General features: G+C 39.0%; 2 protein-coding genes and 1 pseudogene across 2 annotated transcripts; all 3 read left to right on the top strand.

Moving 5' to 3' along the window:
- The first annotated feature begins 3945 nt into the window (after window positions 1-3945).
- LOC121766728 lies at window positions 3946-4263 on the top strand. Its single transcript, XM_042162987.1, has one exon. The coding sequence runs from the start codon at window positions 3946-3948 to the stop codon at window positions 4261-4263; it is 318 nt and encodes a 105-aa protein (XP_042018921.1).
- A 792-nt stretch (window positions 4264-5055) lies between these two features.
- On the top strand, window positions 5056-7217 carry LOC121768824 (F-box protein PP2-A12-like). Its single transcript, XM_042165390.1, has 3 exons — window positions 5056-5508; window positions 5634-5752; window positions 6445-7217. The coding sequence occupies exons 1-3, from the start codon at window positions 5179-5181 to the stop codon at window positions 6863-6865; spliced, it is 870 nt and encodes a 289-aa protein (XP_042021324.1). The 5' UTR covers window positions 5056-5178; the 3' UTR covers window positions 6866-7217.
- Window positions 7218-9939: 2722 nt separating this feature from the next.
- On the top strand, window positions 9940-13669 carry LOC121768150 (annotated as a pseudogene).
- Window positions 13670-15797: the final 2128 nt, after the last annotated feature.

Below are 15797 nucleotides of genomic sequence, written 5' to 3'. Positions count from 1 at the left end.
ATATTCCCCAAGTTCCACTATAAATTATCATTATATAATTAGTACTATTTGATTTATGTACTGATAATTTATATTCAATGGAATCAGTACACAAGAAAAAGAAAAGGATAGTGATTTAATAATACTAGTATTAATTAAATTTGAGCAATAATGATATGACTAAGTTTGGAAGGTAAAATAAATATAATAATAAATAAGGCTCAACCTCAACCCTAGATGATATTCAATTTATTTAAATTTGATTTAATGTAATAAAAAATTTTGAATAATTGGATAACAGAAATAAAATTGAAATTAATAAGGAACATATGTAGTTTTTAATATTTAAAAAAAAATTGGGAAATAAAATCATTTTTAACATTTACAAAATTATTATACTAAGAAATTGTGAATATTTTCTTCTTATTGTTATGATAATTTAAAAAAGAAAATAAATAAATTAATTAAAATATTAGGCATGAATTTGTATTTAAAACTTTGATATGTAGATAATATGTGAAGAATAATTATAGTCGTGATTTTTTAATGATCAAATCGATGATATATTTCTTGATGTAAACTATATAAAGGTACAAACTCATATATTGTACAAACTCCAAACTTTTCAACACAATATCAACACAATGTCAACACGGCGTAAAATTTCAAGATTTTGATATCAACACAATGTCAATACAATTTCAACACAACATCAACCGTTGCCATTGTTGATATTTTCTAATGGTCCAGATCATAGTTTTGAATTTGTACAATATTTAGAGTTTACATATGATCACATTCCTATTATATTATAGATATACTTATCTTTTGTCAAGAAAATCTTTAAGCTGTCTAAAAGCATCCACAATGGATGCCCGATCTCACGCCCGATCGCCCGAGATCGGGCTCGGGCATCCACTGCAAGCGTCCGAGCCCGAGCCGCGGGACTGAAAGATCGGTTGTCCTGATCTCGCGCCCGATCGGGCATCCATTGCAGTGTCGAGCCCGATGACGCGGATGCCCGATCAACATGTTTTTCCTTCTTTTTATTTTTTTTATTTTCTATCTATAACTATACCTTATTTTCATTCATTTTTCACACAACTCTCACACATCTCTCAACCCTCACAACTTCTCAAATCCAATATCTCTCTTTCACTCACTTTTCCAATATGGCCGGAGAAGATACAAGTTGGGCTATGGAACGCGCAATGTTTGTTTTCGGGAACCAGAGTCTCACATGTATTCGTGCAATACAAGAGCAAGAGCAGGCCGAAGAGTAGGTCCCGAGGCCCATCCGCCACTGGCCGCCACTGGACATTCCTCCATCGAGAGCATCGTCTAGCTCATCAACGTCTGTTCGAAGACTACTTCGCCGATAAGCTCCGTTGGGGAGCGACGGTTTTTCACCAACGGTTTAGGATGCGGCGAGAACTGTTTCTCCAGATTGTTCACGCGTTGGAGGCGCGCGACGAGTACTTCCAGCAACGGCAAGATGCGGCCCACAGTCCCCGCTCACGAAGTGCACGGTTGCGCTTCGTCAGTTGGCATACGGTACCACGGCGGACATGTTCGACGAGTATCTTCAAGTAGGGGATACAACTGGCCGGGAGTGTCTGGTAAAATTTTGTGAGGGCGTGATTGACGCCTTCAGCGCCACATATTTGCGCAAGCCGAATGCTAAAGATTGCCAGTTCCTGATGAGGATGCACGGTTTTCCTGGAATGTTAGAGAGCATTGATTGTATGCATTGAGAGTGGAAGAATTGTCCGGGAGCGTGGAGAGGCCAATTCACCAGTGGGTATAAGGGCATCCGCAGTGGTGCGGATGTCCCGGCGGAATTCCCATTGCCACGCCATAAGGATTTCCCACTGCACAGTGCCGGAATTCCCGACGGAATTCCCACATTAAAAAAAAATCACAAATTCATAAATTAACCACTTTCCGGAAGTAAAGAATTTACGGAATTAAAATTTCGACGCGAATAGGAAAAAAATCCATTAAAAAAAGAAAAGTACATTTCACCAAATTAAAAAATACATTTCAATAATTACAAACTACATCAACGACGACCCCTACGCTGCCACACTTCTTCAAAAATATCGTTCTGGAGTCGAACGTGGGCTTATTTTTGGCGCATGTCGGCAAATGCACGGACTTGATCGACGTCATCATGGAGTATCCCCATGCGTACATGGCTCGTGGCCACGCCGTGGCTTGGACCAGCAGCGCCAGTATCATCATTGGCCCAATCGGTCAGAGTTTGGCTTCATCTTCGACGATCATGTTGTGCATGAAATACATGCGTACATGATGTCGGCGATGCTGTCAACATACCACAGCCGTGACGGACCCTTCACTGCCTCCCATCGAGCTTGGAGCACACCAAATGCCCGCTCCACGTCCTTGCGCGCTGCCTCCTGACGTTGCGCAAAGTATACCTTCTTCTCATCCGTTGGGCATCTGATTGTCTTCACAAAGACGGGCCACATCGGGTATATTTCATCGGCCAAATAATAGCCCATGTCGTGTTGGTTGCCGTTGGCGATGAAGTTGACGGTCGGACCGACGCCCATGCACTGGTCATTGAAAAGGGGCGACGACTGGAGGACGTTGATGTCGTTGTTCGCCCCGGCTACTCCAAAATAGGCGTGCCAAATCCACAACCGGTAGTCAGCTACCGCTTCAAGGATCATCATAGGATTCTTGGCCTTGAAACAGGTAGTGTACATCCCTTTCTAGGTAGCGGGGCAGTTCTTCCATTCCCAGTGCATACAATCTATGCTGCCCAGCATCCCCGGGAAGCCGTGCTGAGACCCGTGCATATCCAGCAGAGCCTGACAATCATTGGGGGTAGGCTTCCGAAGATACCTATCCCCGAATATCTCCCTCACGCCCTGACAAAAATACTTCAGGCAATCGCTGGCTATCGACTCGCCGATGTGGAGGTACTCGTCAAACATGTCCGCCGCACCTCCGTACGACAACTGCCTGATTACGGCAGTGCACTTCTGGATCGGCGTGTGGCCGGGTTTACCCGCTGCATCCTCCCGCTCCCTGAAATACCCGTATCGATGCTCCAAAGCGCCAACGATACGCATAAACAGCGGCCGATGCATCCTAAACCGTCGCCGGAATAGGTTCTCCCCAAACCGAGGCTCCGACGCAAAGTAGTCATCGTACAACCAACGGTGGGCCGCGAGATGGTCGCGGGATACTATAGTGCGACGATGGATGGGTCGAGGCACCGCCGGCGCCAAGGCCGCTTGTTCCTCTCTCGCCGCAGCCTCCCACACATGTGCCCAAATCCGAGCCATAGGGTCTTCGTGATGGCCACTACCACTACCACTACCAGCCATTACTATTATATAAAAGAAATTTAGAGAGAGAGAAACTTGTTAAAATAAGTGGTGCGAATGAAGTGAAATTCAACGAGCCGTATATATTGACATTACAAAAAAAATAAAAAAATAAATCGGAATTCCGCGGGAGTCGACGCAATGGCAGACGTCCCTACGGAATTCCGTGGAAGGCCGCGGACCTGCGACGTCCTCAGCTCAATTCCGTATCCATGCCATTCGTGCCTAATAGCGGACGTCCGCCACAAATTCCGGCACATCCGTGGGAATCCGCGGCGAAGTCCGCAATTGCGAATGCTCTAAGGGTACCCATCCGACGATGATCCTTGAAGACATCGTTGACCACCTTCTTTGGATTTGGCATGCTCACTTTGGCATGGCGGGGTCAAACAACGACATCAACGTGCTGAACACGTCGAGTCTCTTCACCGAGCAATGCAATGGCAACGGTCCGGTTATCAAGTTCACTGCCAACTGACAGCAACATCATATGGGGTACTACTTAGCCGATGGCATATACCCGAGATGACCAGTTTTCTTGAAGATGATTTCCTGCCCAACGGATGCGAGGAAATGCCTTTTTGCACAGCGGCAAGAGTCTGCACGGATGGACGTGGAACGAGGATTCGGTGTGCTTCAAGCACATTGGGCAATAGTGAAAGGCCCGGCTCGGTCCTGGTACATGCATCATATTTCCAATGTCATGTACGCGTGCATAATCTTGCACAACATGATTATTCACGATGAAGGTGCAAGAGCTGGCGATTGGACCGACGATGAAGCTGAATCGATCGCAGGTCATGCAACCCTGTCGGTCGTTCGAGGTTTACCCTATGGAGTCAGTGAGATATTACAAGCTCAGGAGACCATGCGCAACCAACAAGCTCATCTTCAACTCATGAACGACATGATTGAAGAAGTTTGAACACGTAGTGGTCGTTGAAATTGTACCTCTTTTTAAGTTTCTTCGTTGTAATATTTTAAAAATTAAGTAATGTATATTTTTTGCTAGTTTTTTTTTTAATTTAGAGTCTAATTTTGCTATTTATAATGTGTAAATATAAAAAAATAATATTAAAATTGAAATCAACAAATGGATAATAGTTAGGGCATCCACCAGGGCTCCACCATTGTAGAAAGATAGGACATGCTGATGTGACAACCACTAGGGCTCTCACTAAGGCATCCATCGTGATCTTTAAGGATAAAGTTTTGCCTCTTTATTTAAGAAATACGGATAAGTTTGACCAAATTTGTAAAGAAGGATTATAAGATTTTTCCAAATATGAAGAAGGTTAAACATTACTCTCTCCGTCCGCGAATAGGAGTCCCGTTTTTTCATTTTAGTCCGTCCGCGAATAAGAGTCTCGGTTCACTATTACTATAAATGGTAATATGGTCACACCTTCCACTAACTTATTTCACTGACATTTCATTTAAAATTAATATATACAAATTGTACCCCTATCTTTTTTCCATCCACTTTTCTTAACATTTCTTAAAATTCGTGTTGCCCATAAATAAGACTCCTAGCGACGGATTGACAGAGTAAAATGCAATATATTCTTAACCCAACCAAAAAAAATCATAATCCTCCATGTTTTTTTACTAATATTTTCACGCACCAAACCCACGCAGAAACACACACAAGGACAGAGTTACATTCACACCGTACGCGTCCACCTCCTTCATATATATCCATACAATTGGCTCTCCTCTCTCCATTCTTCCCTCTCTCTTACCACACTCCATATTTTCATTTACATAAACTACATCATCTTCCTCCTCCCTTCCAATTACGCCCACGGCCAATTCAATTCGGTTCGTTGATTGCAATCACATGGGCTTATTATTTTCGTTGCCGGCGGCGACCGGGAGCACCGCCATAGCCCCGTCGCCGGAGCCCGGGCTGGGCGACTTGCCGGAGAGCTGTGTGGCGTCGGTTATTGGCCACCTTGAGCCGATGCAGATCTGCCAGCTTGCAAAACTGAACCGGGCTTTCCGGGGAGCCTCGTCGGCTGATTTCGTTTGGGAGTCGAAATTGCCTGTGAATTACGAAGATCTTATCGGTAGGGTATTCGAAAATGATGCCTCTTTCTGCAAGGGTCTCTGCAAGAGGGATATCTATGCGAGGCTTTGTAGGGCTAATTCGTTCGATGGTGGCTCTAAGGTCCGTTTTTTGTGCCCTAAATTCGATTGAATTCGTTTATTTTTGCGATTTGTTAAGGTTTTGGATTTTATTTTTGTTGAATCGTTTTGGAATAGGGTTTAATTGAGATTTGGGTGATTTTGCAGAAAGTATGGTTGGATAAGAGGACAGCCAACATTTGCATGTCGGTGTCTTCAAATGGATTGGCGATAACGGGAATTGATGATAGGAGATATTGGAGCCGTATCCCAACTGAGGAATCAAGGTGAGGATTAATTTTGTTAATATTTTGAACTTTATAGGGGCGTAATTTAGATCGATAATGTATAAATTGAGATTTGAAGAATTTAATTATGAAATGAGCTAAAAATGTTCAATCCATCAAAGTATTTGTCGTATTAGCCTATGTCATTCTTCTTAGTCCAAGCTTCCACACAAATTAAACGCAAGAAAGTAGTTACATTTTTAGCTATGTTGGTACAATATTATGCAGCAGAAAGATTTTGTATTGATTGGTCTTTCTATGGGATTTGCTGAAATAATTGCCAAAATCTTGAAAGATAACCGAACATGGTCACTGTTAGGAATTAAACAAGTGGACTATATCTTGCTATTCCTTTCATAGTTATTAATCAGAAAACCTTTCTTACTATTGGAAAAGAAACCAATTTTAAAAGTAAATTTGTTGGATTTCACAAACGAAGAAAGTACGCTAACTTGTATATGATGATCAATTGGATTGTTGGTGAGTGGTAACTAATTTACAAAAGTTTCTTGAATCCTGCAGCAGAAATAGTGAATCTTGTTAATGACCTCAAACTCAGTATTTATGTTTTACATCCAAATATGAAATATCTATGCACTTGTCTCCCTCCCCGTGTTCTTTTAGAAGCAATACATGTGCATTTCATATCCAGTAAAGGTTAACTAAAACTGATGAAATTTATTCGTGTGTAGGTTTGCATCAGTTGCGTATCTCCAGCAAATATGGTGGTTTGAGGTCGATGGGGAGATTGAGTTTCCCTTTCCGGCAGGGTCGTACAGTATATTCTTCAGATTACAACTTGGATGCGCCCATAAGAGGTTTGGGCGTAGGATTTGCAACTCCGAGCACGTTCATGGCTGGGATAAAAAGCCTGTGCGGTTCCAGCTTTCGACCTCAGATGGTCAGCAAGCAACAAAACAGTGCTACTTGAAGGAGCAAGGGAGGTGGATCCATTATCATGCCGGAGATTTTGTTGTCTCCAGCTCGTGCAAATCGATCAAAGTCAAATATTCGATGACACAGATTGATTGCACTCACACCAAAGGTGGGCTGTGTGTGGATTCTGTACAAATACTCCCTGCGGAGTTCAAAGGGAGGTTGCAGCATTTTTAATTGCAACCCTTCTCTCTGTTGGAAATCAACAATCTTTGTAGAAAAAATGATGTGTAAAGGGCTTCATAATTCAGAGTGTAGGTTTTGTTGGCCTCATGGTAATGAGGTATCTGGTAAAGATCTATATTTGGGATCTTTTATTGTAAAATAATGTGCATCATTATTGTAAAATGGTTCTCCTTTATGTTTTTTGTACTAAATATATGACCCACATGTACTAATCATGGTGGTTATGTTTCTGCCATGCATGTGGAGTTTATTGGTGCAATGAACATGAGGTGAGATATCATTTTGCAGTAGGAAACCAGACTTTTACCAGAAATGTTAAAGTCATAAGACCTAATTTTCTGGATATTTGCTTCTGCCTTTTATTTTATGATTTTTTGCTGATGCAGCTATTTTGGAACAATTTGTCCAAATATTGTTTATGTTACTCCCACTTTTTCATAAGGAGAAACAAAATATCCAAGTTGCTATCATAGTTTGTTTGTACTCTCATCTCGTGTGAGCTTGTAATCAGAAATAATTACTCCTATTCTTTTATTTATTTGGTGGGTAGTATTGAAATATTGAATTGTTATGCGATTTTCTGGTAATATCGGTGGATCTCTCAAGGCCACACGAAGCTGTCTAGAATTTCTTTTAGTACTACTACATAAAAACATCTTTATTTGAGACATTCATAACGGTGAAGCTTTTTTAAGGAAGTAGGGAATTTAATTTATCTTAAATGAAGTACTTTTTTTTATAAGTATGGAGAGATGTAGTGATCAAACTTCCTTTTTTTGTAGTAAAAGCAATCTATTAAATTGTACATTCACCAAGTTTTTAAACCATCAAACTAGCCACAAGTTCATTCTACATCATCCCTTCAGAAAGAGTTCATTTTACAGTAAATGTGAAATTAAACAATCTTTATTTGTTTATTATACCTTAATGTAAGGTATTTCATCTTCACAAAAACTTTTATGTGGATGTTAGAGCATTAGCAATGGAGCGCCCTAAGGCGCGCCCTATGGCGCGCCACGTCAGCAGTTTTATCCTCCTACCTCCCCACCTGCAGTGGGGCGCCCTAAGGCGCACCCTAAGGTGCGCCCTATAGCGCGCCACATCATCATTTTATTGTTTTATTTAATTAATTTAACTGTTTTCAAATAACAAGTAACGAGTAAATAAAAAACGGTCTAAATGACAAACGACGAAGTTTTAATAAAAAAAAGTTACATCATTGAACTAATAAAAAAAAAAAACTAAGTCGGACCAATTCCCAACTTCCGACGCAACTCATCGAGTAACGCCCGGAGATATTCGGCTTCGTCGGGGTCGGTACACTTCTTGAGGGCCATGTGCGTCTGCAACATCGTCCTTGTCATCGACGCTGTTGCTAACGACTCAAACGCGGTGGCCGTATGGGTCGGGAGCTCTACCGGGACCGGAGCTTGGGTTGCAGCGGTCGACGATGAGGTCGCGGTCGCCTTCCTCTTGGCCTTCGCAGCCTTGACGCCGGGAGGACGCCGGAATGACATCGGTGTGCCGGAACTCCCTTCATCCACGTACGTCCGGTTGAGGTCAACCGGGTGACTGCCGCTGCCGCTACTCGTGTAGTCACCAACTTCGGTGACCTTCGTCCTCTTCGGCGCACCAGTGTGCAGAATTCCACCTTGGAACTTCTGCTTCTCCCTCAAGAGCGCCCAGATGGCCTCGTGCTTGAAATCGCCGAACATCAACCGGTACGACAACATCGCTTTAGTGCGCACGCCGCTCGCGCTCTCGCCGCTCACCTGTGACCGCGTGAACTTCTCGAACTCCGCCGCGTACAAGTTCACTTGCTTCTTGACTTGATCCCAGTGCTTGCGGAGTTGCTCACGCTTGCGCTTGTACGCGGTCGGCGGCTTGACCGCATTGTAGAGGTCCGCGATGCGTTCCCAGTACGCGATCTGTCGCTGGTTGTTCGCGAATATCGGATCTTCCGATATATCTACCCAACACCCGGCCAAAGTGAGAATTTCGTCGTCGTTGTAGTTCGTACGGCCGGGGGCGTACTCATCGCAATCACCGGGAGGCGGCAACTTCTGCGCCCGCTGCCGGTTCCGCTTCTTTCTGGCTGGGGTGGAAGCGGTCGCGGCGGGGTCGGGATCGGCCGCTGCGGTTGGGCGGTGCAGAGACGGCTCCATGTCAGACAACCCATACGATTCCGTACTGAAATCGGGATCGTAATGGGTGTTGGTGTCGAACGAACGATAATCGCCGCATTCTGTACCCGGCCAATGCGCCCCTGCGCTAAACGTAGGACTATTGGGGCTTGAATCCATTTCGTAGTAATTATGTAAATGGAAGTTTCGAAAATGAAATCGCGTGAAATGAAATATTACAAATGAACGGTATTTATAAAAAAACGAAACCACGTGCCATCGTCCGCGACCTCCATAATGGGGCGGACGATGGCGTGGATGATGGCCATCGTCCGCGGCCATCGTCCGCGACAGCCGCAATAGGGCGGACGATGGTCATCGTCCGCGCTTTCCTCCGCGACCGAAGTATAGGGTGCGACTATCGTCCGCGCCCTATGGCGCGCACCCGCAATGGGTGTGGACGATGCGCGCCATCTGCCGTGCCATCGTCCACCCATTGCGGATGCTCTTATGCATCTGTGGTCCCGTCCACGTAACCCAATAATATCATTTACTTTCATTAATAGTATGTTGTACAAAAAGCTTCATTTATAATGTAGTATTGTCTAGTTTCATATTTGCTTTTACAAATGATATCAATTGTCATGTATCAATTGCATTTATTAAAATTATTATTATTTGATATCGTTTGTCATGTATCAACTGTTTGGAGGGAAAAGTAGGGTCAATGTTATTTTTCATGTAGCATCTATTTTTTAAAAATATTATAAATTGAAAACAGTGATAATTGGAGGATTAAGTTCTTATATAAGTTCTTATTTTCAATTATAGTTCAGATATATAATATTCAACTATTTAAGTTACATGAATATTATAGTCCTACTAATATTAGTTACAAATATACATATTCAAATTTATCTTATTACAATTATTTTTAAGAAAAACTGGATTGAATTATGGAAGAATTTGGAAAATATAATGACGTAAACATAATTAAACGATTGCATTGCCGATCGAAGGTCTGAGTAGAACGTGATTTCTTATGGCTCTATCCATAGGAGTATCGGTTCCGTTGCTCCGCTTTCTGCTCTGCTTCGCCGCCACCATCCCCGTCAGCTTCTTCCACCGCTTCGTTCCTGGTGGAGCGGTGCCGCCGCCACTGGAGCCTTCCTTTCCTGTCTCTCCTTTGGATTCTCCTCCAGTTTGCATTTCATTGTGCCGATGCTCTTAGGATACGCCTCCATGCTATTGTGGAATCATTACCTTCTTCCTCGCCTTCGGTTACCTCATTGGCTGGTCAGTTGGAACTTTTCATTGTTGTTATCGAAATCTCGATTTTGTCGATTTCTTTTGATTTCAACTTTCAAGCATTGTATCTATCGCCACAACCGTGCGTAAGTCGAATATTTAGCCTGCTCCAACCTATCATATAGAATGCCCCAATTGATATAAATGAAAATTTACTAGTACCATTTCAATTACCTCTGTAGTCTGTAGGCTATTTTCTTAGGGCTCCTTAACATATTACTCATTATTTGTCAGCCATATTTAATTCACTTCTACTGTTTTCTGAAATTGGAGTAGGATTAGTTGTTTAGTTGAAGTTATTTGGATAAACGTTTTTATTTGTATGGTAGCAAATCATATACAGTTCAAGTTAAGCGTGGGGGATTATATCATCAGTTTCTTAGTTTTTGAATAATGTTGATGTGTGCAGCCATGTGTATTACATGAGTGGTGATGCATGGTAGGAAGGGGGTATAGATGCTACAGGTGAGCACCTTCTCATTACTTCCAACTTAAATTTGTTTCATTCTTGATCATGCTCATCTTTGGTTGTTGATTAGTATCAAAAGCCTAATTCTGTTGAACACGTACTAACATGGTTATGACATGCTGTAGCATTTATTTGCTGATGTGAGTATCTTAACTTTATTAAAGCAATTTTCTTATTATGGTATGCTAAAGTGTGTCTAGAGCTGCTTTAAAAACTTATTGGTTGAACTACTATATTAGGCATTAGGATTATTATGCTTCTGTATAGTGATATAGACTATGTATTAATGTCTATATATCTATGAATGGAATAACATGCTTTTTTCTTATGCTGCATAATCTTTATTTTATATTCTGTAATGGTAGTAAAACCAATAGTTCTCTCAATTTTTCTATCTGTAGATTCTTTGGTCAAACCATTTTGTTCTCTCAAATTCTGCGCTTGTGAACATTTAAAAGCAATGTTGATAAAATCTGCTTCCACATATATCGTTAGCAAAGCACCAACTATTGTCCTCTAGTTCTTTTTGGAATACTAGACCAGAAAATTGATTCAAAAGTGTAATTTACCATAAATATTGTGGTTCACAAAATGTCTAAAACAAAAGCTGAAGACGCCTCTGCATAATGAAATGGGATTCACATGTAAATAATGCAAATCTGCTCCTTTTAGAGTAACCATGTGGACTGTTCAAGCTTGCTCATGTTAAATGAAATGATTCAAAACATATCAGCCTCTTTCTACTGAATTCTGTATTAAACCATGCCTATGAAGAAATAACATGATCTCACTGAAATTTCTTATACATCCTTGGTGTTCCCTATGTATAGGTTCTCTGATGGTGATAACACTAAAAATCATATCATATGTGATCAATTACAGTGACGGAGTTCTAAAAGAGGAAGATTTGCGTGAGGCTCAAAAGCGAAACCGGTTGACAAAGCTGCCTTCTTTGCTTGAGTATTTTGGTTACTGTCTGTGTTGTGGAAGTCACGTTGCTGGTCCAGTGTATGAAATGAAAGATTATTTGGAATGGACTGAGAGGAAAGGGGTATTGGTTCTATATTCTTATAAATGCTTCAACATGTATCCGTACTTTTGATCTTGTTTTTGATTCAGCCATTATCATCTGTGATAGATTTGGCAACCTACAATGCAGGGGCCATCCCCTTCTCCTTATTTGGCAACTTGCAAAGCTGTTCTTCAAGTCGCTGTCTGTATGGGATTATATCTCTATCTTGTACCACAGTTCCCACTTTCTCGTTTCACAGAACCAGTATACCAAGAATATGGCTTCTGGAAACGACTAAGCTACCAGTACATGTCAGGCTTCACTGCTTGTTGGAAATATTATTTCATTTGGTCCATCTCAGAAGTTTCTATTATTATATCTGGTTTTGGATTTTCTGGCTGGACTGATTCGAATCCACCCAAACCACGATGGGACCGTGCAAAGAACGTTGATATACTAGGTGTTGAGTTGGCAAAGAGTTCCGTGCAGTTACCCCTTGTATGGAATATTCAAGTTAGCACCTGGCTCAGGCACTGTAAGTTAGCTATTTTTTAAAAATGCATAGCTGCTAGCTGCGAAGCTGCTCGTATTGTAACCTCCAGAGTAGCATGGGAGTAGTCCAAGTGCAGTATATCAACTATGACGGTCTATTGGCCTTTATATTGGTTCCTTGCTCTACCACAGCGCCAGAGGCTAAATTCTGAAACGGTTTCTCATCGAAAACAATCAATTGTAGTGGATCTTATATGTGCAGCTTAATTAATACTATGCATACCTTTTTATTGTGCTTGCATATTTTGAGCTTAGAGTTAGGGATATGATTGTATGATAGTTTTGTACACATTCACTAGGAATTATGCTACTATTTTTTTACATTTGCTTATCTAATATCTGTAATGAATCATAAATATATAATCTACATCTTCATCTAATCTAATTTTTGTTACATTGTTTAGATGTCTATGAGAGGCTGATTCAGAATGGAAAGAAACCAGGATTCTTCTAGTTGCTGGCCACTCAAACTGTCAGTGCAGTCTGGCATGTAAGTGTTAATACTTTTCTTCTTACCCTAATAGATTTTTTAGCCCCTTCTTCTGCTTTCTTCTTCAATAGTTACTATTAGTTCCTGGAATTATCTTCTCTCTATAGTCAACTGTCAAAGAGTACATGTTGTTAGTCATTTTGATTTCTGCAAAATGTGGATACAGCATATGAAGAATGTCTATAGGACGAAGGTTGAGTTGTTAATGTTCTGAGACAGGAAAGATGTTTCAAATTGTGTGGCCATGCTTTTTAGGCCTGGTGTCTTTGTAGGATAACATATTCGTAATTTCTGAAACAAATTGCATAATTTTGCCAGTCAATATGAATGTACACAAAAGGATGGTCACAGAAGGCTTAGTTTAGTTAGTGCTTTTCTTTCTTTCTTTCTTTCTGTTTAAACAATCTCATTTGAACTGCTTGTTTCTTTTTCTTAGAGATTTGAATGGGTGAGTTGACCAAGATAGCTATATGTCCTGATTAATACTCTTAAGTTTTTTACTGATTCATTGGTTGACAGGGATTATATCCCGGGTACATCATCTTCTTCATTCAATCTGCTACTATGATTGCTGGTTCAAGAGGTAAGCATCAATCTATGCCAACACTACTTTCGGGCAACGTCTGAATCATTTCTTCACATCCGACTTCACTTGGTCTATGAGCAGTTCTTTACAGATGGCAACAAGCTTGCCAATCATCTCTGGTTACGAACCTGCTAGTTTTGTAAACTTTGCTTACACACTCCTCATTCCGAACTACTCCTGCATTGGTTTCATGGTTGGTATGTCTCTCCACAATTAGATTTCGACTTAAAGATATCAACAGTAATGTGTAGCTGATTGACTATGGTGTTGTGCTTGTGCCTTAAACAGTTGCTCAGCCTTCACGAAAAAATCAACCCCTACGGAAGCGTTTACTATATTGGAACGATTGTTCCAATAGTTCTAATTCTGCTTGGCAAATTCATCAAGCCGGCGAGGCCAGCAAGAGGCAAAGCTCTGAAAGACCTGTAATGGGATTCAAATTGCATTTTTGGAATTCTATTTGTGATTCGAAGTCATGGAATTGTAATTTATTTGCATCTTTTTGTATTTCTACCTTGCGTACGTCCAATCTAATGACAAAGATGTTGAAAGTTAAGTATTGATCGCAGTTTAATGTACGCATTTTAAATGGAGTGAGCTACATAAATGGTACATGATCTTTTACTTTGGCACATAAATGATATATGATATTTATTTTGTATCGTTTTTGATACCTTTAAATCACATTTTTGGTACCTGATGAGATTTTCACCCCAAAATGCCCTCTAAACAAATACATTTTGCCATTTGTGTCATATAAGATATTTTAGGCATACACAAAACTAGTACCAAAAGTGATATTATAATATTTTATCTCATTCTCCTCACCCTTTATACTATTATTATTAATCAATATTAATATTACTATTATTTTGAAGTTATAAATTAATAATTAAATTTTTAATATAATTAAGTATAAACTTAATTATAATTATAGTTATAATTATATTTAATTATTACAATAATATTATTATTGTAATACTAAAAACTAGTAGTAATTAACAAATAATTATAATATTATTATTAATCAATATTAATATTACTATTATTATTGTTATTATTATTAATATTATTATTTTATATTAATTAATAACTAATCAATATAGTCTTAATAAAAATTTTGAATTTTGAATAAAGAGTTGAATATTTTTAGTTAGGTGTTCAAACCCTAAAATAAATATAAAATAATTTAATAAAAAATATTCAATTGATTTAATTACTATAAATAATTAATTTAATTAGGTGTTTTGTTCTTAGTTTATATTATATGCAATTAACTGTATGTATAAAATACTAAAAAAAGAAGAAAGAAGAAAGAAGAAAGGAAGATTAAATACTACTAAATAGAAAGAAGAAAATGAAGAAAAAATAAAGAATAAAAAAAGAAATAAGAAAGGTTAAAAAAATAACATGTTTGGTACTATTTAATTGAAATTTCCAAAAAAATCCCCCATAACAAAAAAAACACATGTTTGGTACTTATGATTATTTTTGTCACGGGGTACAAAAACGATATAAAATAGTAAAGATCAAGTATCATTTATGTACGAAAGTGAAAGATCATGTACCATTTAAGTAGTTCACTCTTTTAAATAATGTAAAATCTGCAATAAAAGTTGGAAAATAATATAGATGACTTAATTTTAAATGAGATGTCAAATTTTGAAAAAATAAGTCATTCCAAAGATATTACTCAAAGTTCATAGACTTGTGTAGATATTTTTAAAGATTGAGGGTTGTGTTTGATATTATGACAAAGTTTAAGTAAAAAAATGTAGGTCACTTTTTAAAATTATGGTATAAAAAATTATTACTAGATTTTAGAGGTTTGCAAATTGTACATGACGCGTGGTATATACAAAATCATATTTACATAATCTAGTCGTGATATACAGAATCAAATTGCTCGTAAAAAAACGGGTTTACCATAATTGTTCCATTATAAAAATAACCAATAAGCCACTGTCTTTTAGTTTGGGTACAACACGAGCGACACATGACAAAATTCCAACATCTCGATTTTGAAATCATGCAGTATAGATGGATTATTTGTTAACATATAAGATGTTATTATCTGAATACATATATTTATAAATTTGTTACAATATTTCAATCATAAACTAGTAAATTTTCAGTTGACATAACGTTCAGTTATCAGAATTTTGAAAAACTATCACTATTAAGTTATTTAATACTACTTAAAAAAACTATTAATATTACAAGAGAGACCTTATGAAAATATATAACTGTGGGATATACTCGATTTTTCAAAATTATTAACAAAAAATTAATAATGAATACAAATGATTTGAGAATATCATAAACAAAATTTCAAGCTTAATACTGCTAGTCATGAATATTATGGCTCATATAAACAAAATTA

Source organism: Salvia splendens, chromosome 15, assembly GCF_004379255.2.
Source record: "Salvia splendens isolate huo1 chromosome 15, SspV2, whole genome shotgun sequence".
Taxonomy (NCBI): domain Eukaryota; kingdom Viridiplantae; phylum Streptophyta; class Magnoliopsida; order Lamiales; family Lamiaceae; genus Salvia; species Salvia splendens.
Note: the sequence above shows the minus strand (reverse complement) of the source record. Positions and strands in the feature narration are given on the sequence as shown.

Bases quoted from the DNA above. Each gene is read 5' to 3' on its own strand.
- LOC121768824 (XM_042165390.1), top strand. From the start codon at position 5,179: ATGGGCTTATTATTTTCGTTGCCGGCGGCGACCGGGAGCACCGCCATA. The intron at 5,509-5,633 runs GTCCGTTTTTTG...GTGATTTTGCAG, and splicing joins CGTTCGATGGTGGCTCTAAG to AAAGTATGGTTGGATAAGAG. The intron at 5,753-6,444 runs GTGAGGATTAAT...ATTCGTGTGTAG, and splicing joins ATCCCAACTGAGGAATCAAG to GTTTGCATCAGTTGCGTATC.
- LOC121766728 (XM_042162987.1), top strand. From the start codon at position 3,946: ATGGACGTGGAACGAGGATTCGGTGTGCTTCAAGCACATTGGGCAATA.